Here is a 27,822-nt window from a genome sequence, read left to right as displayed (position 1 = left end):
GAGCTCTGCGGGCAGTTCCATTTTCAGCTATGAGTGTCACGTTAATAGAGGGAGAGGCAGGACCCAAATGCAAAGAGGCAAGAATGTGGGCTTTATTTACAAAGAACAAAAATACAAACCAAAACAGAAACAGAATAATAAACCTGAAAAACTCAGAAAACAACTGAGTAATCACAGGAACAGACAAAACTGACTGGATCCGAAACAGCACCATAATACAATAACAAACGATTTGACACTGGACTCAACATGAGGAGAGCTTATATGGCGAGGTAATTAACGAGGGACAGGTGCTGTCGGCCCACTGATGAGTTAGGCAATCAGCATTCCCATGGAAACACAGATCATCGATGAGCTGGCGCTCAGCGTTCCCACAGAAATGCCAATCGCCCACCAGCGGCACCTGAAACACATGAGGGAAAACACAGACACACACAGACAGGGAAGGGAGGGAAACCAGGGAGGAGGTTTAAGGAAGGGAGTGGGGTCCGGCGGCCTGGGAGGAGGTTTCAGGGAGGGGGCTGGGACCAGTGGCCCTGGAGGTGAGTCCAAGTGGGGAGTGGGGTCCAGCGGCTTGGGAGGAGGGTCCAGGATGGGAGCAGGGTCTGACGGCAGAGGGGGCCTCAGGAAAGGGGTGTGGTGGCAGCCGGAGAGGAGGTTTCAGATTGGGAATGAGGGAGGAGAGGAGGGTGGCAAGGACAGGGAGGGCAGCAGACTGGGCAGCGGCCACTGGACAGGGGTTAGCAGACTGGGCGGCAGCCACTAGACAGGGGTCTGACTGGACGTGCGTGACCGCTGGGCAGTGGACAGACTGGATGTGGGCGGCCGCTGGGCAGTGGACAGACTGGACGTAGGCAGCCGCTGGGCAGCTGTTGGACTGGATGTGGGCAGCCGCTGGACAGGGGTCAGACTGGACTTGGGCGGCCGCTGGGCAGAGGTCAGACAAGACGTCAACAGCTGCTGAACAAAGGTCTGACTGGCCGCTGATGTCAGATGGGTGCTGGTAACTGGAGTGAACAAAGGGCTGGTCGGCGGCCGCTAGGGACAGGACAGAAACAGCGGCGGCTGCTGGGGAGTGATCGGGCTGAGTGCCGGGCACAGGGGCCTGGAAAGAACTGTCAAGAGCCACAGGGAACAGGATAGGCTTGTCAATGGCCACAGGGAACTGGACAGACTTGTCGACAGCTACGGGGAACTGGACAGACTTGTCGACAGCAACGGGGAACTGGACAGGCTCGTTGACAGCTATGGGGAACTTGATGACCACAGGAACTGACCGAAGTAATCACAGGAACAGGACAAGAAAGACTGGATACGAAACAGCACCACAATACAATAACAAACTATTTGACACTGGACTCAACATGAGGAGAGCTTATGTGGAGAGGTAATTAACGAGGGACAGGTGCCGTCGGTCCGCTGATGAGCTAAGCAATCAGTGTTCCCATGGAAACGCAGATCATCGATGAGCTGCCGCTCAGCATTCCCACAGAAATGCCAATCGTCCACCGGCGGCACCTGAAACACATGAGGGAAAACACTGACACACACAGACATGACACTCATACGAGACAGACAGGGGAGGCACAGTCAGACCCGACTGTGATAGTGAGACCTTGTATAGACAGGTGTGTGCCTTTCCAAATCATGTCCAATCAGTTGAATTTGCCACAGGTGGACTCCAATCAAAGTGTAGAAACATCTCAAAGATGATCCAGAGAAATGGGATGCACCTGAGCTGAATACTTATGTCAATGTGGTATTTCAGTTTTTTATTTTTAATAAATTTTCAAAGTTATTAAAAATCTGGTTTTGCTTTGTCATTATGGGGTATGGAGTGTAGATTAATGTGAAAACAAAAATAATTTAAAGCATTTTAGCATAAGGCTGCAAGTTTTATGGATTACTTTTATGCTGCCTTTATGAGCTTTTTGGACCTTCAAAGTTCTGGCCACCTTTCACTTGCATTGTATTGACCTACAGAGCTGAGATATTCTTCTAAAAATCTTCAGTTGTGTTCTGCAAAAGAAAGAAAGTCACACACATCTGGGATGGCATGAGGGTGAGTAAATGATGAGAGAATTTTCCTTTTTGGGTGAACTATCTCTTTAAGCTTTTACATTTGGTTCCTCACAATCTTTAATATTGGTTAAATCTTTGTCTTTTATCAACCTGAAGGAGTATATTTTTCAATAGTGACCAAAACATATAGTTCAAAATCCTTTAAAATAAACAGAAACATTTGGGACAAGAATTGACTACCCATCAATCTATTCGTCTATTCCTAGGGCCCTCCCACCACAGTTTTCTTATTCTGTCTTCCATTTCCTACCAGGCTCTAAGAACTCACCTCGGGAAGGGAATGTAATTCTCATCTGCAAACCTGGTCTTCAGATGCAGGTTACTGCTACACTTGTTATCAGTACCGCACTCCTTGAGAAAGTTAATCTGAGGAAGAACAGACCAAAAGTCTAAAATCTAACAACATAAACCTTCAGCTGAGAGTGTAATGTCAAGTTCTTTGTACCTCAGTTCTTGCTGTCAGGATCTGTTGGCCGCTCAGCACTGGAAAATCATCCAGATTTTGTATTGTTTGTCGTGCTTTTGCAGTTTGCTTATTTAGGGACACATTCAGAGAGAACACTATGGGCTGAAGTATGTCACTCACAGGGCTCTATGGAGAGGAGAAAAAACATCCTACACTTTAACAGCCCTGTTGTTCCTTTAAATTCACTGAGCACAGTTTATAGGTTTGGAATGGCATACTACCAATATACTATTTATACTATTTTTTACAGTATGCAGTCTGAATATTATGCACAGTATGATAATTTTCTGTATGCATGAACTTACCTTGTACATTTGCCATAATGCACAACATACAACAAGAACACACTGCAAGGAATCCCAAAATGCTCTCAAAAGACGGAATTTGCATTACATTCACTATGCATTATCTTTAAATCATATTTAAATGCAGGTCCTGCATCTGTTTGAATAAGCATGCACATGTGTGTGAAACTGTTTGTGTTCAGGTGGTCTCTCACATTAACACTAAGTTCCAGCTCTTGACAAGCAGGAGCGGAGAAAGACAGAAGGCCTGTAAATGTGCTCTGTTTGTTGTCAAGGAAACGGACTCGGGTGCCACGGATGTCTGCGTCTACTGTGTATTTTACAGCTGAAAAGGAGGAAGAGACGAACAATGCACAGTCAGTCCAATAAAACACTGATGAAATATTTCTAAATAGATCTGTTCTTAGGGTTTCACTTACTGATGTCCTTCTTGAAGGCTTTGTTTCCATTGCTAAGAGTGTACCAGAAACACACCTTCACCTTTATGCTATAGAACAATAAAATAATTATGTTAAATGACACTAACAGACAATTAGATTCTGTATCAATATACACTATATTGCCAAAAGTATTCGCTCACCCATCCAAATAATTGAATTCAGGTGTTCCAATCACTTCCATGGCCACAGGTGTATAAAATGAAGCACCTAGGCATGCAGACTGCTTCTACAAACATTTGTGAAAGAATGGGCCGCTCTCAGGAGCTCAGTGAATTCCAGCGTGGTACTGTGTTAGGATGCCACCTGTGCAACAAGTCCAGTTGTGAAATTTCCTCGCTACTAAATATTCCACAGTCAACTGTCAGTGGTATTATAACAAAGTGGAAGCGATTGGGTATGACAGCAACTCAGCCACGAAGTGGTAGGCCACGTAAAATGACAGAGGATGCTGAGGCGCATAGTGCACAGAGGTCGCTAACTTTCTGCAGAGTCAATCGCTACAGACCTCCAAAGTTCATGTGGCCTTCAGATTAGCTCAAGAACAGTGCGTAGAGAGCTTCATGGAATGGGTTTCCATGGCCGAGCAGCTGCATCCAAGCCATACATCACCAAGTGCAATGCAAAGCGTCGGATTCAGTGGTGTAAAGCACGCCGCCACTGGACTCTAGAGCAGTGGAGACGCGTTCTCTGGAGTGACGAATCACGCTTCTCCATCTGGCAATCTGATGGACGAGTCTGGGTTTGGTGGTTGCCAGGAGAACGGTACTTGTCTGACTGCATTGTGCCAACTGTGAAGTTTGGTGGAGGAGGGATTATGGTGTGGGGTTGTTTTTCAGGAGCTGGGCTTGGCCCCTTAGTTCCAGTGAAAGGAACTCTGAATGTTTCAGCATACCAAGAGATTTTGGACAATTCCATGCTCCCAACTTTGTGGGAACAGTTTGGGGATGGCCCCTTCCTGTTCCAACATGACTGCGCACCAGTGCACAAAGCAAGGTCCATAAAGACATAGATGAGCGAGTTTAGTGTGGAAGAACTTGACTGGCCTGCACAGAGTCCTGACCTCAACACGATAGAGCACCTTTGGGATGAATTAGAGCGAAGACTGCGAGCCAGGCCTTCTCGTCCAACATCAGTGTCTGACCTCACAAATGCGCTTCTGGAAGAATGGTCAAAAATTCCCATAAACACACTCCTAAACCTTGTGGAAAGCCTTCCCAGAATAGTTGAAGCTGTTATAGCTGCAAAGGGTGGGCCGATGTCATATTAAACCCTATGGATTAAGAATGGGATGTCACTTAAGTTCATATGCGTCTAAAGGCAGGTGAGCGAATACTTTTGGCAATATAGTGTATCTAAAAGCTTGTTTGTATCAGAATCACCATGCACATCATTTATTTGCATGACACACATTTTACAATAAGTGATGAATAAAACCTACATGAAGGTTTTAGGTAAAAATGTATATCAGTGTATAAGGACAAATGTATATCTTAAGTTCTGTGACTGGTTACCAAGTTTTACAAAACATTTTAATCACCCCCTTGCCTTTGCTTGTTCATCTTAAAAGGTCCTGCAGCGTGACAAATACATTTTGAAAAATACAAATAGACCATGTAGTCTGTCAGCTAATATGAGGTCATAAAAGCTGCATGCATAATAATTATAAAACAATAAGTAAGATGCTGTTTAAAACAGTGGTAACATTTTACACGAATATTTCCTTTGTTCAGGGTTTCTAAAGGGGTTCATTAATGACTAATAAGCAATTTACAAATGCATTATAAATCATTGATATGCAGTTATAACAACATGAATAAAAATGGAGACTTTTATGGGTAACACTTTAAAATAAGGTTCCATTTGTTAACATTATTAAATGGATTGTTTATCATGAACTAACAATGAACAATATTTTTTACAGCATTTATTAATCTTGATTAGTTAATAAAAATAGAATTATTTATTTTTAGTTCATTGTGCATTAAGTAATGTTTTACATTTGAAATATGTACTAGTATATGTTGAAATTAACATTAACCAAGATTAATAAATGCTGTGAAAGTATTGTTCATTGTTAGTTCATGATAACTAATGTAGTTAACTAATGTTAACACATGGAAACTTATAAGTGTTACCCTTTCATGTAATACTATAGTGAGTATATTGAGCCAAAATACTGAGCAATTTCACCTCAAATGTTATAAATGCTTAATAACCATAATACTGTATAACATTAGTACCCTATAAAAACGTAAAGTGGACACATATGAAGCATTTATTAATGACTTGCCAACATTAGAAACTAAGGCTCGGAAATTTAACATTTTAATTTCTATGATTAATAATTGACTGTTTAAAGAGTAAAAATATTTTTAATCATTAAAAAAGTCCACTGGAAACAGCAGAAGATTTTGCCCAACTTTTAATTTTGTCCACTGATTTTATGACATTTATATATATATATACTTGTATCAAAAATGTATACCTGTAAAAATGTGTCTAATTTAACTCTATGTGAAAAAAACTGATCATTTTAACATGTACATGTTTAAATAATTAAAATAAATGATGACTAATCAATTTCTTGAAAGTTCTTTGAGACAATGTACAAAGTAAATATGTTTACGATTATATTTTAATGTTTTTTTAATGTATCATGATTAATCATGATTAATCACAGAAAACTGTGTGATTAATTAGTTAAAAAATTGTAATTGATTCACGGCCCTCTTAGAAACCTACGTACATTAAGTTCAGTATGGTTTAATGGTTATCAGGTTTTATTACATGATATATGCTGTGAATGAGCACGAAGACCTGAAAAGTGTTTAACTAGGACTAGGTAAGTTGGGACACTACTCAAAGAAGCACCATTCTATTGACATCAATGTGACAAGAAAGTGACCCAAATATGAAAATTGTTGACAAACAGATCAATATTTATGTACGTTTTTACCATAAATTCTTCTCCCTGCCCGGTAGGTGGCGATATGCACAAAGAATGCAAATCATAAAAAACAAAAGAAGAAGAATGTGAACATTAAAAAAGGACTTAGATATTGATCTGTTTCTCACCCACACTTATCATATTGCTTCTGAAGACATATATTTAACCACTGGAGTTTTATGGATTACTTTTATGCTGCCTTTATGTGCTTTTTGGACCTTCAAAGATCTGGTCACCATTCACTTGCATTGTATGGAGCTACAGAGCTGAAATATTCTTCTAAAAACCTTCATTTGTGTTCTGCAGAAGAAAAAAGTCATACACATCTAGGATGGCATGAGGGTGAGTAAATGATGACAGAATTTTCATTTTTGGGTGAACTATTCCTTTAATATAAACACAAGGTGAACTGTTGCCAAACGACAGAATCCCTCCTTTGAATATCACTATAGTAACCTGTTTTTGCTGTATTGTGACATAAATCACGAATTAGGGCATTTTATGCATTTTAATAATAAAAGTATGAATAAGTGTATTTATTAAGCATTAATAACATGTAAGTTAAGATGCTCACTATTTGGCAAGTATTGCATGAAAGTCACCCTTTTTCATGTTGTTATAACCACATATATAGGATTTCTAAAGCATTTGTAAATGACTTATTATTCATTAATAAACCCCATTATAAACCCTCAACAAAGGGAACACTAATGGATATGAAGTATAGCATGTCACAAAAGTATTTCATGTCAACTACCCAGTTATGAACAGCATGTGCCTATCCATATTTATGTAACATGTTAGGGTTTATGTCTTCTTACCAGGGATTAACACACTGACTTTGATTCACAATCTTGGGCTCTACTGTAAAGTTTTTAGAGAGGTGGATGACTGGACGTGCCCTGAAAAACATCCATTAAAAATCACTTACTTAGACATTATCTTGACAATTCAACATCAGTGCCAACCTCAGACTGTACACCACCAGTCAAAAATTTAGACACACCTGCTCATTTCTTATTATATCTGTTTTCCACACTTTTGAATAATAAAGTCATCAAAACAATAAAATCATATATTTTAGCTTCTTCAAAGTAGCCACTCTTTGCTCTGCACACTCTGTACATTCTCCCAAACAACTAAATGAGGTGCATCCTAAGATGCTTTTTAAACAGTATTGAATCAGTTCCCTTTCTTTAGCTTTCCTTGGGTTCATGAAAGGTGCTATATAAATAAAAAACATTATTATTGTTATTATTAATATGCAGTCCACCTCATCCATTAAAAAAAAAAAACAATAATTTTTTAGTTAGGCATAAAACTTTAGATCAAAAGTAGTGTTTATATGTATATAAATCTTTATACTGTATATAATTAATACATATATACATTTGGATCTGTATATTCATGTGGCCTCATTCACAGTCCCTCTGAATAACACGAACATCTATAAATACCAAACACCGTTGAAAAACTGAACCTCAACAGAGCGATGCGGTCGTCCAAGGAGCCCACCAAAATGTCAGGGTAATCATTTCCATCCATATCCATTCCTCCATTGAGAGAGTAGCCAAATGTCTGAAAACCACTGGGACCTAATGATTTTCCCTCAATCACCTAATAAAAGGCAGTCATATTACAGATAATAGTGCGAAATCTGCCAATCCAATTTTAACTTTAAGAGAGAACACATGTTTGAACTTTATAGCATTTCCATTCAAAATTACCCTCTGTTTTACATAAATCACCACCATGTTTTTGTCAGTGCTTATTATAGCTAGATGTCAATCAGCAGTCTAGATATTTTTTTCAGTAGTCATCAGTTCTTATTCTTATGGTACCTTATATGTGGTCAGAAAAAGTGATCTATTGGTGATCTAACATACTGTATATTCATTAATGACAAAACAGACGAAAAATAAAAACTCAAATATGTTGGCAAAGGTGTTTCATACGGTTTGGCTTTACCTGGCTGAATTCATTAGAAATTCCGTTTTTGCCTCCCATCCATATATAGACTTTTCCAGAGTCATGGAAAGGGGCACCAACCGCAATATCTGAATGTGGAAACCAAGACACAAACCCCAGAGTACCAACATGAGAAACCTTACATAGCCCCCAGATGGCAGCATTGTGACACAAATGACATTACAGGGCACAATTTTTCCAGGACATTTTACATGCCCAAGGGGTGTAATATTTGAAGGAATATCCTGGGATCAATACAAGTTAAGCGCAATCGACAGCATTTGTGGCAAAATGTTGATTACCACAAAAATTACTTTTGACTCGTCCCTCCTTTCATTTAAAAAAAAGCAAAATTCTGGGTTCCAGTGAGGCTCTTATAATGGAAGTGAATGGGGCCAATCCGTAAATGTTAGAACACTCACTGTTTCAAAAGTGTAGCCACAAGACGTAAACAATATGAGTGTTAACATGATTTTAATGTGATAAAATCACATACTAACTATGAAACGGAAAAAAACATTTTGCTCTATATCAACACTTAAACTATTTCATCTGTGCAAAGCAGAGATGACTGCAGATGAGCAGAGAATGTATGTGTAGGTGTGTTACCTTGAAATCCATCCTGATTGACATCACCCACTGCGGCAACAGCAAATCCAAATGCAGAGCCTTTTTTCCCCTTCAGAACCATGCTGGCGTTTCTCCGGAAGGACCCATTTTCATTCATAAAGATGTAAACAGCTCCACCCTCCTCCTTGTAGCGGTCAAAGTAGAACGGCGCCCCAACGATTAGATCATTCCAGCTACATCAGCACACAAATGACAGTCGCAAAAAGAACATGTTATGTCTAAGTTAGTTATGTTTAATCTCCTTGTTCATTCAAGACGTGTATAGATGCAGTTTGGTAAAGAATGAGGAACCTGCCATATAAACACATTCAACTGTTTACCTTTGACAAGCTTAGGTATGTAGCTGTAGAGAACTTTCCGAGGACACACAAGGGGATTGATAGACAACAAAGTTGCTTTTGGTCTGTTTCCTTTCAATTTCCTTTCAGTCTCAGTAAAGCATCGCAGAGACAGGTTGGTGAGATGATAACGCAATATTGTCTATGCAAACTGTAATATTGGGAAGTTAGCCAATAGTCAGGGCTGTACGCACTTATAAATACTGCATTTTGTTGCAGTCCAAAAAGCACATAAAGGCAGCATAAAATAATCCACGTGACTTCAGTGGTTAAATGAAATGAAGAAAGAAAGTCACACACGTCTGGGATGGTGTGAGGGTGAGTAAATAATGAGAGAGTTTTCATTTTTAGGTGAACTATCCGTTTAAGATTCCAGTTGTTGTTCAATGGATTACAAAAAGTTTGAACCTGACAGTGCCATTGCCAGTTTGATTACAATGAGGATTATAACACACTGTGGATTATAACACAAGACTATACTTCAATAGAAATTGGCTATCAAACTAAACTAGTTAAAGAGAGTGCTGAGTGAAAATTGTAATTGTAAATTGTGCCTCTTTAAAACTGCACATTTAGTAAACTTCCGCTTTTGGCTTTGCCGCTTTTTTTTTTTAACCTTTTCACCTGTGCAATTTCAAAATGAATGCCATACTTGTCCTACACCTGAGCTGGTGATGTCGAAACGACTTCTGCTAATCTTGGACAATCCTAGCATGCTTACATTTCAACCTCTCAAACATAGATAACAGACAAGACACACATTTAAAAAATCTGGGGCATTTTTTGTCTATTCCAGTAAATTTAGGCACTCATGCACCCTGTCGACACACCTGTGGTTTAGATGTTTTTTCATGCACAACACATACACGTGGATGACAAAAACAAGTAATCGACCTGGGGTTTGTTTCCCATACAACTATGTAACTCACTGATTAACCACCATAGTACGATGCATCGTTGGAGAAATTTACTAGCTATTCATGACTGTTTCCCGAAACCTTAGTAACTATGTTGCACATCCATCGTTCGAACCACATTGGTTCAACAGTATAGGGCTGTTGTTAATGATGTTACGCAGGGGGTGGAGTAATAACTTCTGCTGATATTAAATTGTAATAGCTCATTCACACGTACTCCAGAAAGCTGTTTAATGCGCTAAAGCTGCTGAAGACATGAAAGCTGCGTGCACTATGTAAATTCAACAGATAAATTGCTCTGCAATTGTGGGGTTTCCCTTTACATCAGACTTTGGGATTCCACCGACGCACTTGAGCACATTGGCACATGCGCACTCTTCAAAAACATATAAGAACTTCACTTATGCGTTAACATGGACACCGTGAGAAAACCGTGTGTGTTAAAGCGCTTTCTCTTAACAGCTTTTTAATCCCTTAAATGGCTGCATTCATGTTTACATTACATTTTAGCAACATAATGTAACGTAATGTTTGCTGGAACTACGGTTTTGTGACACACCAAATCGTTGAACTATGTTGGTAACGATGGAACTTGCGACCATAGTTGGCTAACGATGGTTTTGAAAATGCACCTCAGTTCTCATTGAATCATGTTACTTTACCAAAATTTTTGCAAAGCGATTTTTATGTGGCTCATTGTACATATTGGCAGATTATCAGTTCATGAACACTAACTAATGCTATGTTATGACATCTAAACACTTTTACTACAGCACATGACTTCAGGCAATACATAACCAACTGATTTGTAAGCTTATTCAAGCATGATCAAGTTACGCGGTAGCTTACCTGGCTTGCACTTGCGATGTAAAGGACTGGTGTACGAGTTCTTTAAAACATGCGAGTCAAAAGTGTCATAGAAGCACCACAAAATTATGTGATTGCTTCAGAAATTGTGTTTTTCGCCTCATATTTGTTTTTATGACACTATGCGCAGATTACTTCTGAAATGTAATTGGGTACTGATTACACAATTTAAATTGTAATCTGTAATGTAATGTTTTAGATTACACTTTTTAGGTAATCTAATCTGATTACTTTTGGATTACCCATTGCTTATTTTGACGAAAGTCTACTCATTAATTTTATATGTTTTAAGTAACAATTAACACTATACTATACTTATTATTCATGAGAAGGTGTGGCTATAACCTAAGACGGGCACTCTTTCTGCCATCCTGAAACATGGTACAAAAGAACAAATTTGCATTTGGCCGACACCTCCGAATATTGGCATTTGGCCGAATATTGTCTAGGATTATGGACAGGTGGATGAGGGCTTGTTTGAAATACATTATTTTCGATGCAGGGTGCATATACACAGTATTTACTAAAAACAAAAGTTTAGTATTTATTTGTGCATTCATTTTTAAACTAAATTTAAAACAGAAACCTAATGCCCTATGTGTATTTGTGTATTGTATTAAGCACTTTCAACACAGTGTATCAATTTTGATAGCTACATGCACACATGGCTAGATGTTACATAACATCATTAAAATACAGACCGCTCAGACCGCTCTTTTAAAATTTAGGAGCATAATTAGTAAAATACGCACTATTTATTGACTTTGGCTGATTGATGTAATCAAGAATGTAGTCATGTAATCCATAAAAATATAACTATAATCTGATTCTGCACATAAAAATGGAATGTAATCCAATTACAATTACTCAATTTTTGTAATCTGATTTTTGTAATCCAGATTACATGTAATCAGTTACTACCCAGCACTGACTATCGGTTAGGTTTAGGTTTAAGGTTTAGGGTAGGGATGTATGTTCTGATGACTTAAAACAAAAAGCATTAACATAAAAACCTCATTTGTTAGGGAGAAAATGTAACTCACTTTAACAACACACTATACAATATATACAGTATATACATGTACAGTGCATACAAATTATAGTTATTAGAACTATTATAATACACATAATAATAATAATTATTATTATTTTAATTATTGATGTCAATAATGGGTGCAGTCTATGTAAACATGACCAATTACAAAGCACATACATGATGTTTGAGATAATACAGTGACTTACTCATCATTGTTGAGGTCTGTTACTGCCAAGCAGCTGCCAAAGTATGACCCTACTTGTTCCCCTGGAATGGTCATCAGAGTCATCAGAGGTTTAAGATCCGAGTCTCGTTTTGCCAGGATCACTGAGCCCCTGAAATTGTCTCTGGGAGCTCCCGTCACCACAGTATACTTGGAGCGATCAAGTAACTTAATGTCTTCAAGCACAGAGTAACCTGAAAAAAAGGTTGAGTATTCTTATACTTCCTTCTGTGCAATGAACACTGATCTGTGCCATAACAGAAAACGCAATACATACCGATGTAGATGTTGAGCCTGTCATTGCCCAGCGCATGAAAGCTTTTCTCATTGGCGTCCCCAGGGAAATCAGAGTCGGTGTCTCTGCATTTCATATGGACATTACCTGATAAATCAAACAATCCCTTAGTTATATACGCTACATTTTCACCACAGTTAACCAGGTACTCTTCCAAGTGGGCTATGGTTTTAGGAAACGCAACAATATGACCCTGAAGGGTGATTTGTACTGTATATGGGATAGGAAGCAATTTCTACCTGACACTTTTCTTCATTTTAGTATAATACTAGGGGAAAGTGCACTGTAAAAAGTGGTAACCTGCAATTTTTACCATAAGGATCTATTTCTACTTGAATAAAACCATAAAAAATTACTTCCGTTGGTGTAACCTAATTTGTCCTAACTCAGGGTTCATACAGATGCTTCAAAGTTAAATTCAAGGACTTTCAAGGACATTTCAAGCACATTTGTTTTCAAGGACTATGCTCGAGATGTCATTAAAACAAAATATTTTTGTTAATTTTAAATAAAAATATTTTTAACCATTCAGTTAATTTATTTTGATAAAACACCACTTATTACAAGTACAACAATGAGCATCTTTAACTACATATTCTCACAGTAACAATTCTTGGTTCATTCATGACGAAATTGATGTGCAATTGTAGTATGCTCCCTTAAAACGCACTTCGCTTTCCAACAAAAGTGAATAACTGGGTCCGTAAACAGTAGTCCATATGACTTGTGTGCTGTGTTCCATTTTTTCTAAAGTCACACTACAGATTTATGTGAGGAACTGACCAAAATTGCAAATGGGTCATTCTCAAAAAATGTTGACTTTCCAACTTACAAAATATTGACAATTTTTTGTTAAATAATTTGCTTTTATTAAAAATAAGTACAAAATAAATACACAAATGACTTTATGTGTCATAGAAGTGGTGTACCAGTTAAAGGGAACGAGGATGTTTTTCAGGCAATTAACAATTTCAAATATATTTTCTAAATAATTTGCAAAACAGAGTCAAGCTTTTTCATATCAATAAAGGTTAGGTTATAAAAATATATATATATTTTTTTTCGCTATTTGAAAGCTTTTTCATGACTAAAAAACTCAAGGGACATGTTTGTCAACATATTTTGATACTGACCAAATGTTGTCAGAAATAACCTTTTTTGTGAGACACAAAGCTTTCTTTACACACGGGGTCACTAGACGGCTCACAAAACTGAATCCTCCATTGATCTGCATTCAAGGCAGCATAAAAGTAATCCATAAGACTCCAGTGGTTTAATCCATGTCTTCTTAAGCAATGTAATTGATTTCAAGCCAAAATATAACACCTTTTTCTCTGAATATCTTGCCATTACTGTCTCGTCTAGGCACTATCATGATTTCAACATCGATTACACTTCCTTGTGCTTGATGCACGAGCACAGCGCTTGATAGCTAAGAAGTCATGATCGCAAAGGAGACTGCTCATGTCAAGATTTATAGTGAAAAATTAGTTACATTTTGGTTTGTTCTCACCCAAAATCGATTGGATCGCTTCAAAAGACATTAAATAAACCACTGGAGTCATATGAATTACTTTTATGCTGCCTGTATGTGCTTTTTGAAGCTTCAAAGTTTTGGTCACAATTCACTTGCATTGTATGGACCTACAGAGCTGAAATATTCTTCTGAAATATTTTTTTTTGTGTTTTGCAGAAGAATGAAAGTCATACACATCTGGGATGGCATGAGGGTGAGTGAATGATGAGAGAATTTAGATTTTTGGGTGAACTATTCCTTTAAGCGATGAAATATTAATCAATAATGTCGTTCTTGGTAACACTGTATAACCGATCGCTCATCCAGAAAATGTATAGCTGTGTTCTATAGGTCTAAGTAAGCTAATAAAATAATCAACACATACTGTACATTTAACAATATTTCATGTCCATGTTTTTTAAATAGTTATGTAATACAGTAAGTGGGATAATAAGCAGTCAGTTGGTAATTATCACAAAATGAGCGACCCACAGTCCTGATCACCCTGTCGGGGTTTATTTTTTGATAATGGCCGGATGACTGTACACTATCCCTTATGTGTACATGGCTAAACATCTTACCTACAGACACATTTTACCCCAATCTCCCCTACTGTTACTTACCTTGCCACACAAAGCTGCCAGTGGCCCCAAAGTATACATCAGTCTCTGTTATGCCCCCTGAGATGCCCATGTTACACATGCCCTCCTGGTCCTGATCAAAGTTGAAGTCACACAGCTCATAAGTGTCAGACTGCCAGTAATCAGAGGGGTCATATGTCAGGTCGTTGCCCCGCACATAACACTTGCCCACCATACGCTGCTGTTCTTCTGCACCCTGAAGTATTTTTACATAGCGATGACCACATGCCTGCCAACATGAGAGGAGAGAGCAAAATTTTGGGGATTGAATTTCAGGGCAATTTTTTCAAAATTGATTGCATGGTATACTGATAAGATTCAGTCCGCATCCCCTCATATACTGGATGTGTGGTTTAATGTGGGTGAAAACAAATCCTATTCAGTCCCATGTGGAAAATGGGCGAGAAAAATACTAACAGATTAGGCTATTTTTGTATAACAAAAACATACTGAAAAGCTGTTGTGTAGTTTTTGCACTTCAAACAAATGCTAACAAATAACTCTCTCCTGGTTACAGTTGTAAAAAAAAAAAAAAAGAAAGTTAATGGGTTATATATTTATAACTGTATAATAATAATAATAATAATAATAATAATAATAATAATTCCTTTCATTTATATAGTGCTTTTCTAGGCACTCAAAGCACTTTACATAGTACAGAGGGAATCTCCTCTACCACCAACAGTGTGCAGAATCCACCTGGATGATACGACGGCAGCAATAGTGCGCAAGTATGCTCACCACACACCAGCTATTGATGGAGAAGAGAGTAGAGTGATGTAGCCAATTCAGAGATGGGGATTATTAGGAGGCCATGATAGATATGTGCCAATGGGGGGAATTTGGCCAGGACACCGGGGCACACCCCTACTCTTTATGAGAAGTGCCCTGGGATTTGTAATGACCACTGAGAGTCAGGAACACGGTTTAAGGTTTCATCCAAAGGACGGTGCCTTTTTACAGTATAGTGACCCTGTCACTATACTGGGGCATTAGGACTCACACAGACCACAGGGTGAGCACCCCCTGCTGGCCTCCCTAATACCTCTTCCAGCAGCAACCTTAGTTTTCCCCAGGAGGTCTCCATTCAGGTACTGGCCAGGCTCAGTCCTGCTTAGCTTTAGTGGGCAACCAGGTGAGAGCTGCAGGGTGATATGGCTTATAACTATTGACCCTTAGTTATAACTTTAAGTGTATTGTTGCATTGTTTCTTGAAACTTGCTGAAGGTATATTAGAACTCCTTAGATTCCACTCTAATCAAACACACCATGAACCAGCTAATTTTGCTTGAGGGGCCCCACCCCAGAATATTTTTCCTGGGCCCAGTAAATTTAAAGGAATAGTTCACCCAAAAATGAAAATTCTCTCATCATTTACTCACCCTCATGCCATCTCAGATGTAGGACTTTACTTTCTTTCTTCTGCAGAACACAAACGAAGATTTTTAGTAGAATATCTCAGCTCTGTAGGTCCATACAATGTCAATTAATGGTGATGAAAACTTTGAAGCTCCAAAAAGCACATAAGGGCAGCATAAAAGTAATCCATATGACTCCAGTAGTTTAATCCATTTCAATTGTTTTTGGATGAGAACAGACCAAAATATAACTCCTTTTTCACTATAAATCTTGACATCAGCAGTCTCCTCGGCGATAATGATTTCAAGCTCGACTACATTTCCTAGCGCCATTTAGCGCTCTGCGTATGCGTCAAGCACTAAGAAGTGCAATCGAGCTTGAAATCATGATTGTGCCAAGAGACTGCAATGGCAAGATGTCCAGTAAAAAAGGAGTTACATTTTGGTCTGATTTCACCCAAAATCGATTCTAAAGATATGGATTAAAACACTAGAGTCACATGGATTACTTTCATGCTGCCTTTATGTGCTTTTTGGAGCTTCAAAGTTTTGGTCACCATTCACATGCATATATATTGACCTACAGAGCTGAGATATTCTTCTAAAAATCTTCATTTGTGTTTTGCAGAAGAAAGAAAGTCATACACATCTGGGATTGCATGAGGGAGAGTAAATGATGAGAGAATTTTCATTTTTGGGTGAACTATCCCTTTAAGTGACAGAACTGCCTTAGAGCAAAAGATGAGCTTCATCTTACCAAAACACGTCCTCCATTCCTTTGACTTGCCACAGTCACTCCCAGCCACATCCCCTCCACCCTCTCTGTTGATTCAGCTATCGGAAAAACAAAACTCCCATCAGACAGCAGCTATTTTATACCTCAGTGTGCCCGCAAAGAGTGTTTCTCTGCATTTAAATCTAAATGCTGAAGTATATGAGGACATTGCAAAAATGCATGTATGACACATATTGAGGAAAATGATCATTAGTTGGATGAGGGGTTCTAAATAGGAATGATAACATTTGCATGTTTTGCATGTAATAATAACTACCTTTAAGGAGCTATAATATTTCTCATAATTCAAAATATATCAGATTGTAAGTATTATTTAACAAACTAAAGTGGTGCTTGCCCAAGCAAATGTCACAGCCACAAAGCAAGGGTTGTTGTGGATGGTTGCCAGTATGTTGCTTGGCGGTTGATAATGTGTTCTAAGTGTTTTTAGCATGCTGCTATGTGGTTGCTGAAGTTAAGAACCCACCACCCACAAGTCTCTATGATATTCTGGTTCCTAGATATGGCTCAGGTTCTTCCTTCAATGTAAGTCTATGGGATTTTTTTTTTTTTCGTCTCCCAGGGGAAAATTGTAAGTCTTATCACTTAGAAGAGTAACAGCACAGCTCTCCTCAGTAAGTGGCAGGACTTGTATCATTCAGGTCCTTAGCACAAATGGTGCACAAAAGGGTTAGGGGTTTAAACTGTAGCAGGCAACACCAAAAACCAGAGCTTCAATGTCAAATGGATCAAAAATATAACCATCATCCTTTTATAAGATTCCAAGAAGTACTAAACCTACTATTATGGGTGTTGAGTGAGAAACCTACTTAGTAAGATTTGCTATTAAAATGCTGTAAAGCAAAACAGACAAAGTACTTGCAAACCTTTTGGTTGCACCCTCAGATGTTTCCTGTGTTGAAAGTAGGCCTACTGTATCATATTAATTCTGCAACATGAACCAATCATGACTGGCTTACCTGACAGGGGGAGGGAAAGGTAGGCTAGAAATTAGAAGGTGAAGGACATTTGAATAACCCAAGATGAAACCGCACTCAGACAGGTGAATTTTACGGTTGTTGTGTTGAAGCTTGTTTTAACATTCACTTATGCCTAAAAACAGGAGCAGGGATTTTTGGGAAATAGATAGTGCTGTCTGAGTCACCGGTGAGCTTATTATTTTTAAACTAAGACTCATTACCTAATCTGTGATCTCAAACTCCCAAAGTTTTCCACAGCCCTTTGATTTAACTCTGAGAATGACTTTTATCTTTGAAAGTTAAATATGACCTAGTTCACAATTCACATAAGGGTCAATGATGTTCTATTGGATCTATTGAGCTATTTAAATATACATTAAAATGCAATTAATAAAAAAATGACCTAAATATACCTATTCTTTGTTAGAATATGTTGTCAATTTCTGAATTAAGTCATTTTGCTTTTTTTTATTTTTATTTTTTTTATTCTTTTTTTTCTGTGAGTTTTAAGGTAAAAAATGTCAAAATTTTGCAACTGCCTGTAGATTATTAAAAAAAGAAAAAATCTAATTGAAAGACAGAAATTCTAAAATAAATAAATAAATAAATAATAATAAAAAAACATGTTGACAAGTAGTTTGGCAATTTTATTATTATTATTTCTTAAAATAAACAGCCTAAACAAAGAAGCAATTTAGTTTTAAAATATTATTATTATTTGAAAAACTTTTATCCAAACCAAAGTCTGTCATGTGAAAAAAAAAAAAAAAAAAAAAAAACATAAACAGAGAGGACCTCTTTAGACCCTCAAGACCATATGTGAAGCTTTAAAAAATAAATAAATAAATAGATAAAACCCTATCAGATATATTGACATTTTTATGAAAATGCCCCTGTAGTTCTGGTCAACTTAAGTAACCCAGAGAAATTATTTATTAAGTTGTGTACACTCAAACTTAATCAGGGGGCAAGGAAAGTATTTTAATATCCTTTACTTGATGGTTACACAACTTTATTAAATCTTCTTTTTCTTTTGTAGAAAATGCTATAAATGTTTTTCCAAAATTGATGAAACCAACATAAAAAAAAAAAAAAAAAACATTTCTACAAACTTGACACGTTTAAAACTCAATTTTTAAAAGATTTATCATTCACCTCAGACAACCTTATTTGTCAATTAACTTTAAAATGTATGAAACCAACATGAATACATGAAAAATGACATTTCTAAGTACATGGTCAACCTAGTCTCATAGAATGAATGCCACTATAATTCCATTTTTGCAAACTGAGTTTTACATGCCTCATTCTACATTTTGCCACAGTTTCCTGCTGAAATGAACACTAGAGGTGCCACAACAAATGTACGTTTATTCACTTTAACACAAATCACGAGTACTGATTTTGATACGGCTGATAATGACTTTATAAATACTAGTTTTCGCTGTATTACACACTCCGATGTTATGATATCGAAACACTTCTATTCTAACGCATCATTTGAAAAGCTATACATTTTTACAGTACATTAACTTGCACTGTAGCTCACCTGATAGGATGTTGGACTTTAGACTCGGAAGACTGAGATTCAACCCCAGTCAAGGATGCAAGCTGCCGCGTGAGGCGAAAGTGTCATAGATACAACACAAAATGACAGGGTTGCTGAAGAAAATGTCAAAAATGACAAGAAAATGTTCTTTTCATGTCAAATTTGCTTTTTAAACACAATTGGTTAGGTTTAGACGTTGGTTAAGGGTAAGGATGTCTGTTTTGTTAACCTCTCATTTGCTTTTAGAACACTTTCGGTTAGGTTTAGGCTAAAGTTCTAGATTAGGGAAGTGTGTTTTACTCATTAAAACCTCCACAGAAAATGTATCTTAAAAACCTTGGCTGATTATGACACCATTTCACTCACTTTTGGCGCCCCCTGCTGGACATTTCAATGGGAAACTACAGCCGAACATGTAATACAGCAAGTAATTTTGTTTTGCAAAAATGTGGCTATGGTTACGTAATTTTCATGAGATCAGGCTGTACTTGGTGCATGCGTTATTTTCAAAAGATGTCTTTTTTTTATAACCTTGGACATCCTAATTTCCCATAGACCGATAAACTATGCAGTGGACAAATAGGTACTGTATAGTAGCCTGGTGATATGAATACCTACGTGGACTGATGAGGTCCATCCTCCTGCAGTCATCCTGTTCAACAGTGATGGGGCAGTAATACACAGCTCCTGTTTCATTGATCTTGAGTTTGCTGAGTTGAGGATGGGCTTTCTCTTGAGGGGCTCCAACCAAGAGCCTACAAAAGAAAAGCAAAGACTTAATGAATGCCTTTATTCACTTGGCAAAGATGATGCTGATACAATTAAGACACTACACAACAGGGTGGTTTATATAGTAGTTGCTTGGCAGATGCTTAATGGGATAGTTCATCCAAAAATGAAAATTCTGTCACCTTTTACTCACACAAAGCTTTATTTGGCTTGAAGCATGGTCCTATAGACTACTTTAATAGTGATTCTGGCGCTTTTTGTCATTTTTTTGGAGTTTGACAGCCCCTAGTTACCATTCACATTCACTGCATGGAAAAGAGCAGCATAAACAAAAACATTTTATGGTTAACTATTACTTTGAGAGATGTACAGTATACATATTACAAGGTCAATCCACCTAATGCAACCTGGGGATTAGGTATCTTGGTTGCTGATTCCTTGCGAGGGTTGAGCCAGCAACCTTCCATTTAGTGGCCCTGAGCTCAAGCCACTGCCCACTACACCACACCATTCACCTTTGCTCATTTTATTCAGTTCCAGAATGAAATAATTATGCAAGATGATAACTTAAGAGAGGATGTATGGGTCTCAAAATTGCCAGTGATTCTTGGAAACACACAGTCTGGTCAACGGTAACAAATAGACTTTAACGTTGGCATGATTCATGATTTTACTCCTGATTTGGATCCAATCAAGCAAACAACCCATTATCCCTAAAAACATGAAAGTAGAAGTACTTCTTTAAAGAAGTAAAGAGTTTGGTCTTGTATGGCAAAAGAATGGAGGTGGGCAGATTAGAGACGACAAACAAGCCCAGACCTGAACAGAAAGGTTGAATAGAAGACTGTTTATTCTTTTTTTCTCTCTTTTCTCCCTGCTTGCAAGCCTTAGAACACATGCATATGAAAAGTTAATGGAGGAAAAAGTGATTTTATAAAGTAGGGGAGACATCCCATGACCAAGTGCATGCTACAAATGACAAACCAGCATTTTATTTAATTATGTACAAGAGCACTGATAAAACATACACTTTAAAACATAAGTTGAGCTATTTGGTGAGTCTGTTATTCACCCACAGTATCAATTTTTGTTTGTTTAAAAGTGTCTTGACGGGGTAATTGAGCCTTACAGATGGGGCAGTGGGGGTACATAAGATAAAAAAGGTCAGGAAACACATTACTAGCAAAACCACAGCTGTTTTGTTCTAGAGGTAGATCAATATATCAGTTTTTCAGATTCATTGATGCCGATAGTTGCTTTTTGAAACTATCGGTTGTCTATCTATGCTGATAGTTTCTAATTGCTGTTTTGGATGATTCCTCATCAATAAGTTTCTGGTAAATATATAAAATCTTAATTTGTTCATTTTTTACATACAGAGCATTGTAACGCAGTTTATTTTGGGCTTGTTTGTAGTTAAAAGTTCCACATTACCGTGCTGAGTGACTCCAGCCAGGTCCCCTAAGTAACCAGATTGGCCCGGTTGCTAGGGAGGGTAGAGTCACATGGGGTAACCTCCTCGTGCTCGCTATAATGTGGTTCATTCTCAGTGGGGTGCGTGGTGAGTTGAGCGAAGTTGTCGCGGTGGATGGCATGAAGCCTCCACACGCGCTATGTCTCCGTGGCAACACGCTCAACAAGCCACGTGATAAGATGTGCGGGTTGACGGTCTCAGATGCGGAGGCAACTGGGATTAGTCCTCCACCACCCGGACTGAGGCGAATCACTACGCGACCACGAGGACTTAAAAAGCACACTGGGAATTGGGCAATCCAAATTTGAATCCAAATTGACAAAAAAAAAAAAAAAAGAAGTTCCATATTATGCACCAAATCTAAAATTTTCTGGTTAATATTGGTATTTTGGCTTCAAAATTAACTGCTTTTGGGATTTTATTCATTTTGGACTCTTGTAGCCTCAATGTCTGTGCCCATTATAGTGAGGGAAGACAAAAAATCTTTGATCAATCTATAAATTGATTTAAAAAAACTATTGGCCGATTAATTGGTTAAAAGCCTTTTCCACCACCTTAGTAATCCGTATCGGCAGAATTCACTATCGGTCGACCGCTATTTTGTACTATATGTGGGGATATAAAGGAAAAATGGGTAAAGAAAACATGAGGAAAACCATTTGACACAAATATGAAGTGGTACTAAAGAGGTATGAGGTAAATAAGCTGAAAGTAAGTTCCCTATCTGTCACTCACTCGACGTTGGTGTCGATGTAGTGACACTAGGGGTCACTCTTGGGAGCCCGAGACACCTCTGGTCTTTGATAAAAGGCCAATGAAAATTGGTGAGTGGTATTTGCATGCCACTCCCCCGGACATACGGGTATAAAAGGAGCTGGTATGCAACCACTCATTCAGATTTTCTCTTCCGAGCTGAACGGTCTTGCTCATTGAGCTGAATGCTACTGTTCATTCACCTCTGCTGGATCTGACGGCGCATTTCAGCGGCTTCTCCCCCCTCTGCGCTTCGGCAGAAAAACTAGAGAGTATATTTTCTGAAAGAGCATTTTTCCCCTCTAAAAGAGTATATATTTCTCTAAAAGAGCGCACACACGGAACGTCTTTTTAAAGATGCGTCTTTTTAAAGATGCTTTTCCGATTGTGTGTTATTCCTGGTTGTGCTCGTTATCTCTCGCCTTCTAACGGTCACGATCACTGTCTTTCGTGTCTGGGCACTGCTCACGCGGAGACAGCGTTGGTGGATGGTCATGTTCTCATTGCGTGAATATGTCCATGGCAACGTTGCGGTCACGGCTCGCCTTCATAAGAAAGCGAGCCACCCCAGAGGCTCCCGCCTCGGTCCTTTTACCCACGGGTATGAGGCCAGTGCAGCTAGCACTGGGGGCGATTTGGGGACCCCAATGGGACCACCTCCACCGGGTATACCCCCGCAGACCTCCCATTCCCCAGCATGCTCGTCTTCCCCGATCGGGCTTCCGGGTGTGTCCGCCTGTTCGCTAAGTGGTGTTCTTCCCATCGGGAAGACCCCCAGAGATGCGCAGTCGGATCAGTGCTTTCCTTCCTGCAAGAGAGGTTGGAAGGGAGGCTGTCCCCTTCCACCTTGAAGGTGTACGTTGCTGCCATAGCAGCACACCACGACGCAGTCAACGGTAAGTCCTTAGGGAAGCACGACCTGATCATCAGGTTCCTAAGAGGCGCCAGGAGGCTGAATCCCTCCAGGCCGTGCCTCGTTCCCTCATTGGACCTCTGTAGTTCTTCAGGGTCTACAGAGAGTCCCCTTTGAGCCTTTGCAGTCAGCCGAGCTTAAGGCACTCTCCTTGAAGACTGCCCTCCTGACTGCACTCACTTCCATCAAGAGGGTAGGTGACCTGCAAGCATTCTCTGTCAGCGAAACGTGCCTAGAGTTCGGTCCAGGTTACTCTCACGTGATCCTGAGACCCTGACCGGGCTATGTGCCCAAGGTTCCCACCACCCTTTTAGGGACTAGGTGGTGAACCTGCAAGTGCTGCCCCAGGAGGAAGCAGACCCAGCCCTGTCGTCGCTGTGTCCGGTGCACGCTTTACGCATCTATTTGGATCGCACACAGAGCTTTAGAATCTCTGAGCAGCTCTTTGTCTGCTTTGGTGCACAGCGGAAAGGAAGCGCTGTCTCCAAGCAGAGGATCGCCCACTGGCTCATTGACGCCATAACTATGACATATCTCGCCCAAAACATGCCGCCCCTGGTAGGGCTACGAGCCCATTCTACCCATGGTGTAGCGGCTTCTTGGGCCCTGGCCAGAGGTGCCTCTCTAACAGACATTTACAGAGCAGTGGGCTGGGCAACACCCAACACCTTTGCAAGGTTCTACAACCTCCGGGTGGAACCGGTTTCGTCCCAGGTAGTGGCATGCAATACAAGCGGATAAGCCTGGGATAGCTGGCCGGGTGTATCGCTTGCACATAGCGCCTTCCACCTCCTTTTGAGCTGAAGACGTGCGCCATTAATTCCCAGTAGTGTTCACAAAATTTGTTCCCTGGTTGACTTCCTCCGAGCCCTGTGGCAGTCGAGTTTTTGGAGAGACTCACTGCCGGCCCAGTACACGTGCTAACTAAGAGCCCTGTTCTGGGGTAGGTGCTCCGCATGTGGTGGTTCCCTGTAAGGCTAAACCCCATGCGATCTATATCCTCCGCTAGTTCGTTTCCCTGCTGGCAAACTGCGTCTTCCTTGGGCAGAGCCCCTCTGCCCCAGTCTCCATGTTTGTAGTAACTCCTCCCCCATTGGGCAGGATCTACCTTGAAGGCTCTCCACATGGTTGGAAAGACCATGTGACGTATTTTTCCATTTAAATATCCCCCCCCTCTTTGGGCGAGGTGTGGTCTCCGTGGTGTCTTCCCCTTGGGAGGGACACCCCCCGACTAGACCTGGCGGCCCAGTCGGATAATCCCCCTTCTTTTTTAGGGAGTGGAAAAAGAGAAGGGGAAAAGAGGCCACGACTGGGTTAAGCCTGTCTCTATCTTTGGGTAGTCGACTTGTCCCCAAAAAGGGCCATTCGACACTCATAACTGTGTCGGGGGAGGTTACGTGTCGACCTGGTGTGCTGGCTATGAGGCACACAACAAGTCTGCCCACCACACACCGCCAGTTCACGTAACACAGTTCAGCCTTGTGGCGTTTTGTATAGGGACCCCTAGTGTCACTACATCGACACCAACGTCGAGTGAGTGACAGATAGGGAACATCATGGTTACTGGTGTAACCTCCGTTCCCTGATGGAGGGAACGAGATGTTGGTCCCTCCTGCCACAACGCTGAACTACCCGCTGAAATGGCCGGACCTTATATCGGCTCCTCAGCGTAAAACCTGAATGAGTGGTTGCATACCAGCTCCTTTTATACCCGTATGTCCGGGGGAGTGGCATGCAAATACCACTCACCAATTTTCATTGGCCTTTTATCAAAGACCAGAGGTGTCTCGGACTCCCAAGAGTGACCCCTAGTGTCACTATATCGACACCAACGTCTCGTTCCCTCCATCAGGGAACGGAGGTTACACCAGTAACCATGACGTTATATTACAATAATGGCTTTTGCTAAAGGTCGTTTCACATGACTCACTTAAGGGCTTCAGTGTACGTGACCTCCACATTAAAGTGTTGCAGATAGCGTCATGGAAGAGAGATTTTTCAAGGTTGCTAGGTAGCAAGATAATGGTAAGTGTACACATTAAACAGTGAAAACATGTATTTGAACTTAGGACAAACATTTCCTGCCGATTGCTTTGATACATTGCAGAAAGAAAAATAGGATGTGGCTTCATAAAACTTACTGTCTCTGGATGCTTTTGGACTTAATATACATTAGTTCAAGTATTGAGGCACTATGACAACAAGTTCAAGTCTTAAGCTGGACAACAACCAGTTTTAACTTCTCTTGGGCACAGTTAGACCTTGTTATCATTATTATTATTATTATTTACTATTAAAGTGATACAACATACAAATGTCAGGGAAAGCATATACCTAACTAAACATTAGATGACAGCAAAAAAGGATGAGAATGTAGATATACATGAAAAAAAATGCTAAGACATTCAAGATTTCTTTGTAATGTTTGACAAAATTAAAAAAAAAAAAAAAATAAATATATATATATATATATATATATATATATATATATATATATATATATTGTTGCTTTTTCTGAAAGTGAGGCAAAATTATGTGTGAAAATCACAAACTGGTGCAAAGCTGGACCTGACATTGAAAAGACAGACATTGCATACATCGCAGAAATTGTCTGGTATGGCTGCACTTCGAGATGTCAGGAGTCATGTGAAAGGGCCTTAAGGCAAGCATCACTATTACTATTGCACATACTTAGGGAGAGGGGTTTTCGTAAATCCCTATTCCAAAGTATTAACCTTCGGCATGCAATTCACCAGTTGTGCTACCGCTACAGACATGAATGATCCTTCAAATTGTTTGGCTTATTAAGGTGTGCTTTTACTATTCTATGCGATTTGACTTAGGCCAAAAAGGCTTAAACATAGTCTACTTAATCAAGTGAATGTAGACGCTTCTAGTGAATCAAGCTCAATTTTGTTGTTGCATTCCAAAATGTGTCAGACTGCAATTCATCACTCATTACATTCTCAACGTTGCCGTAAGGGGTACTATAGCAGACAATTGTGCGAACTGTCCGCTTCTACTGTGAGTTTTCTCTTTCAAGCCAACAACTGTCAGTAATTAAGCAACTGGAAGAAACATGGTCCCTCTTCACTACTTTTTCAGTGTTAACTTTCTCCTTCTGTGCTGCCAACACATATTTGCCCTTGGATTGAAGAATTCAGCCTCTGCTCTGAGAGTGTGTGAATGATGTCATGAGAGACAGGGGAGCTATTTCTAACCCCTGGGGGTACTCTCTATCACCAGGTGTCGACGCATTGAGCTTAGCAAAAAGACTTTGGACTTGTAGAGTTGTAAAACTCAAGCCCATACCTCACTGATAGTACAAAATAAATTCAGACTTGTCTGGTGGTCTGTGAAGGCACAGTATTCTTTTCTTAGACAAAACAAGGCATCTACAAACATGCCATTTAAGATTCTTCTTTGATTAGATATCCACTTGGTTAGACTTGTGCCACAGTACCAGAATTCCACTGAAATTAGTGGTTACGTTGCTTTTGAGATTTTGAATTAAGTTTATAATTCTTACCCCATTGGCAGTTTTCCTGTTAAAATAATACATTTTTGTGAGGTTTAAGCTTCAAACTTTTCCACTGGGATAAGACAAATACATTTAATTAAAGACATATTCTCTGAAAACAAGTCGTATTTTCTTATACAGTTTAGCTTCTTCATTTATCTTGTTTGAAGGATGATATTTTTACCAAACAATTAAGATTTTATTTTATTTTTTATTTTCTTTCAGTGTTAATCTACTAGTAGACGTTTGTGGAAAACATTCAGTGATAAAGTGATTATGAACACCTTAATGGGTAGCTAAAAGCTGTTGGTTGTAAAGGAGTTTGCAAAAGTAGTACACTCATGTTTAGACAAGACCCCCACTGTAAAATGGCATTACCGGAATTTTTCGCAGGTGGGAGTGTTAAACCAAACCTGCAATCAGTCGTGACTCGTGACTAATATTTGTCAGTGGTTTTTGCAGGAATTACCCTCCTTTATCAGTGTAGGGTGAGCTTAGAGTACAGTACCTGTCTCATACTAGCACCAGTACTCACATCGGTGTTTATACTGAGCACTGACTGCAGAGGAGAGGGAGGACATCACTTTAAAATATATAACTGAAACAAAGGCAGGAAAGCTCTGTAGGCCACTCATTAATTGTTTTTTTTTTTGTTTTTTTACATGAAGATAATGGCATGCAGCAATATTTTAAAGCTGATATGTGTGAAATTTTTTATTTATTTTTAAAATGATTTCTTGTATCCCAGTTCAATATGCAGTCAAGTATAAGTAAAGCAGTCGTTGGTCGATTTGTTACACTGTGGCGCTATCCAAATATTCCTCTGTTTGTTTGAGTGTCACAGCAACATTGTGGGAGGTTGTGGGGGGTGGGGAGGGGTTCCGGGAATGTGTTTGAAAAGAGTGATTATATCTGCAATTCAGGCCACATCCACACTAATACGCTTTTGTCTGAAAAAAAAATGTTCTCTACGATTTGGCCTTTCATCTGAGACAGCGTTTTTGACAGCGAAAACAGAGCTTTTCAAAAAAGCTCTCCCAAGTGGATACATTTGAAAAAACTGTCTTTGTGATGTAGTGTGAATAGGGAAAACATATCTG

At 39.3% G+C, this 27,822-nt stretch overlaps 1 protein-coding gene across 2 annotated transcripts in view; it reads right to left on the bottom strand.

The window, feature by feature from the left end:
* LOC127423316 (integrin alpha-3-like) overlaps nt 1-27,822 on the bottom strand; it is an 83,182-nt gene that overhangs the window by 16,241 nt on the left and 39,119 nt on the right. For both annotated transcript variants that reach the window (XR_007894301.1, XM_051667509.1), the window contains exons 2-14: nt 19,952-20,088; nt 16,787-16,863; nt 14,654-14,900; nt 12,497-12,601; nt 12,203-12,413; nt 8,818-9,011; nt 8,209-8,297; nt 7,721-7,857; nt 7,062-7,142; nt 3,273-3,340; nt 3,048-3,178; nt 2,528-2,674; nt 2,351-2,448 (exon numbers count right to left, since the gene is read on the bottom strand). Coding sequence is in view for 1 of the 2 variants with exons in the window: in XM_051667509.1 (XP_051523469.1) it covers nt 2,351-2,448; nt 2,528-2,674; nt 3,048-3,178; nt 3,273-3,340; nt 7,062-7,142; nt 7,721-7,857; nt 8,209-8,297; nt 8,818-9,011; nt 12,203-12,413; nt 12,497-12,601; nt 14,654-14,900; nt 16,787-16,863; nt 19,952-20,088 (1,722 nt within the window). In the remaining variant the exon portion in view is untranslated. The remainder of the gene's footprint in view (nt 1-2,350; nt 2,449-2,527; nt 2,675-3,047; nt 3,179-3,272; nt 3,341-7,061; nt 7,143-7,720; nt 7,858-8,208; nt 8,298-8,817; nt 9,012-12,202; nt 12,414-12,496; nt 12,602-14,653; nt 14,901-16,786; nt 16,864-19,951; nt 20,089-27,822) is intronic.

The sequence above is a fragment of the Myxocyprinus asiaticus genome, chromosome 32, assembly GCF_019703515.2.
Source record: "Myxocyprinus asiaticus isolate MX2 ecotype Aquarium Trade chromosome 32, UBuf_Myxa_2, whole genome shotgun sequence".
NCBI classification, from domain to species: domain Eukaryota; kingdom Metazoa; phylum Chordata; class Actinopteri; order Cypriniformes; family Catostomidae; genus Myxocyprinus; species Myxocyprinus asiaticus.
The sequence above is the reverse complement of the archived record's forward strand: the minus strand, read 5'-3'. Positions and strand labels throughout refer to the sequence as shown.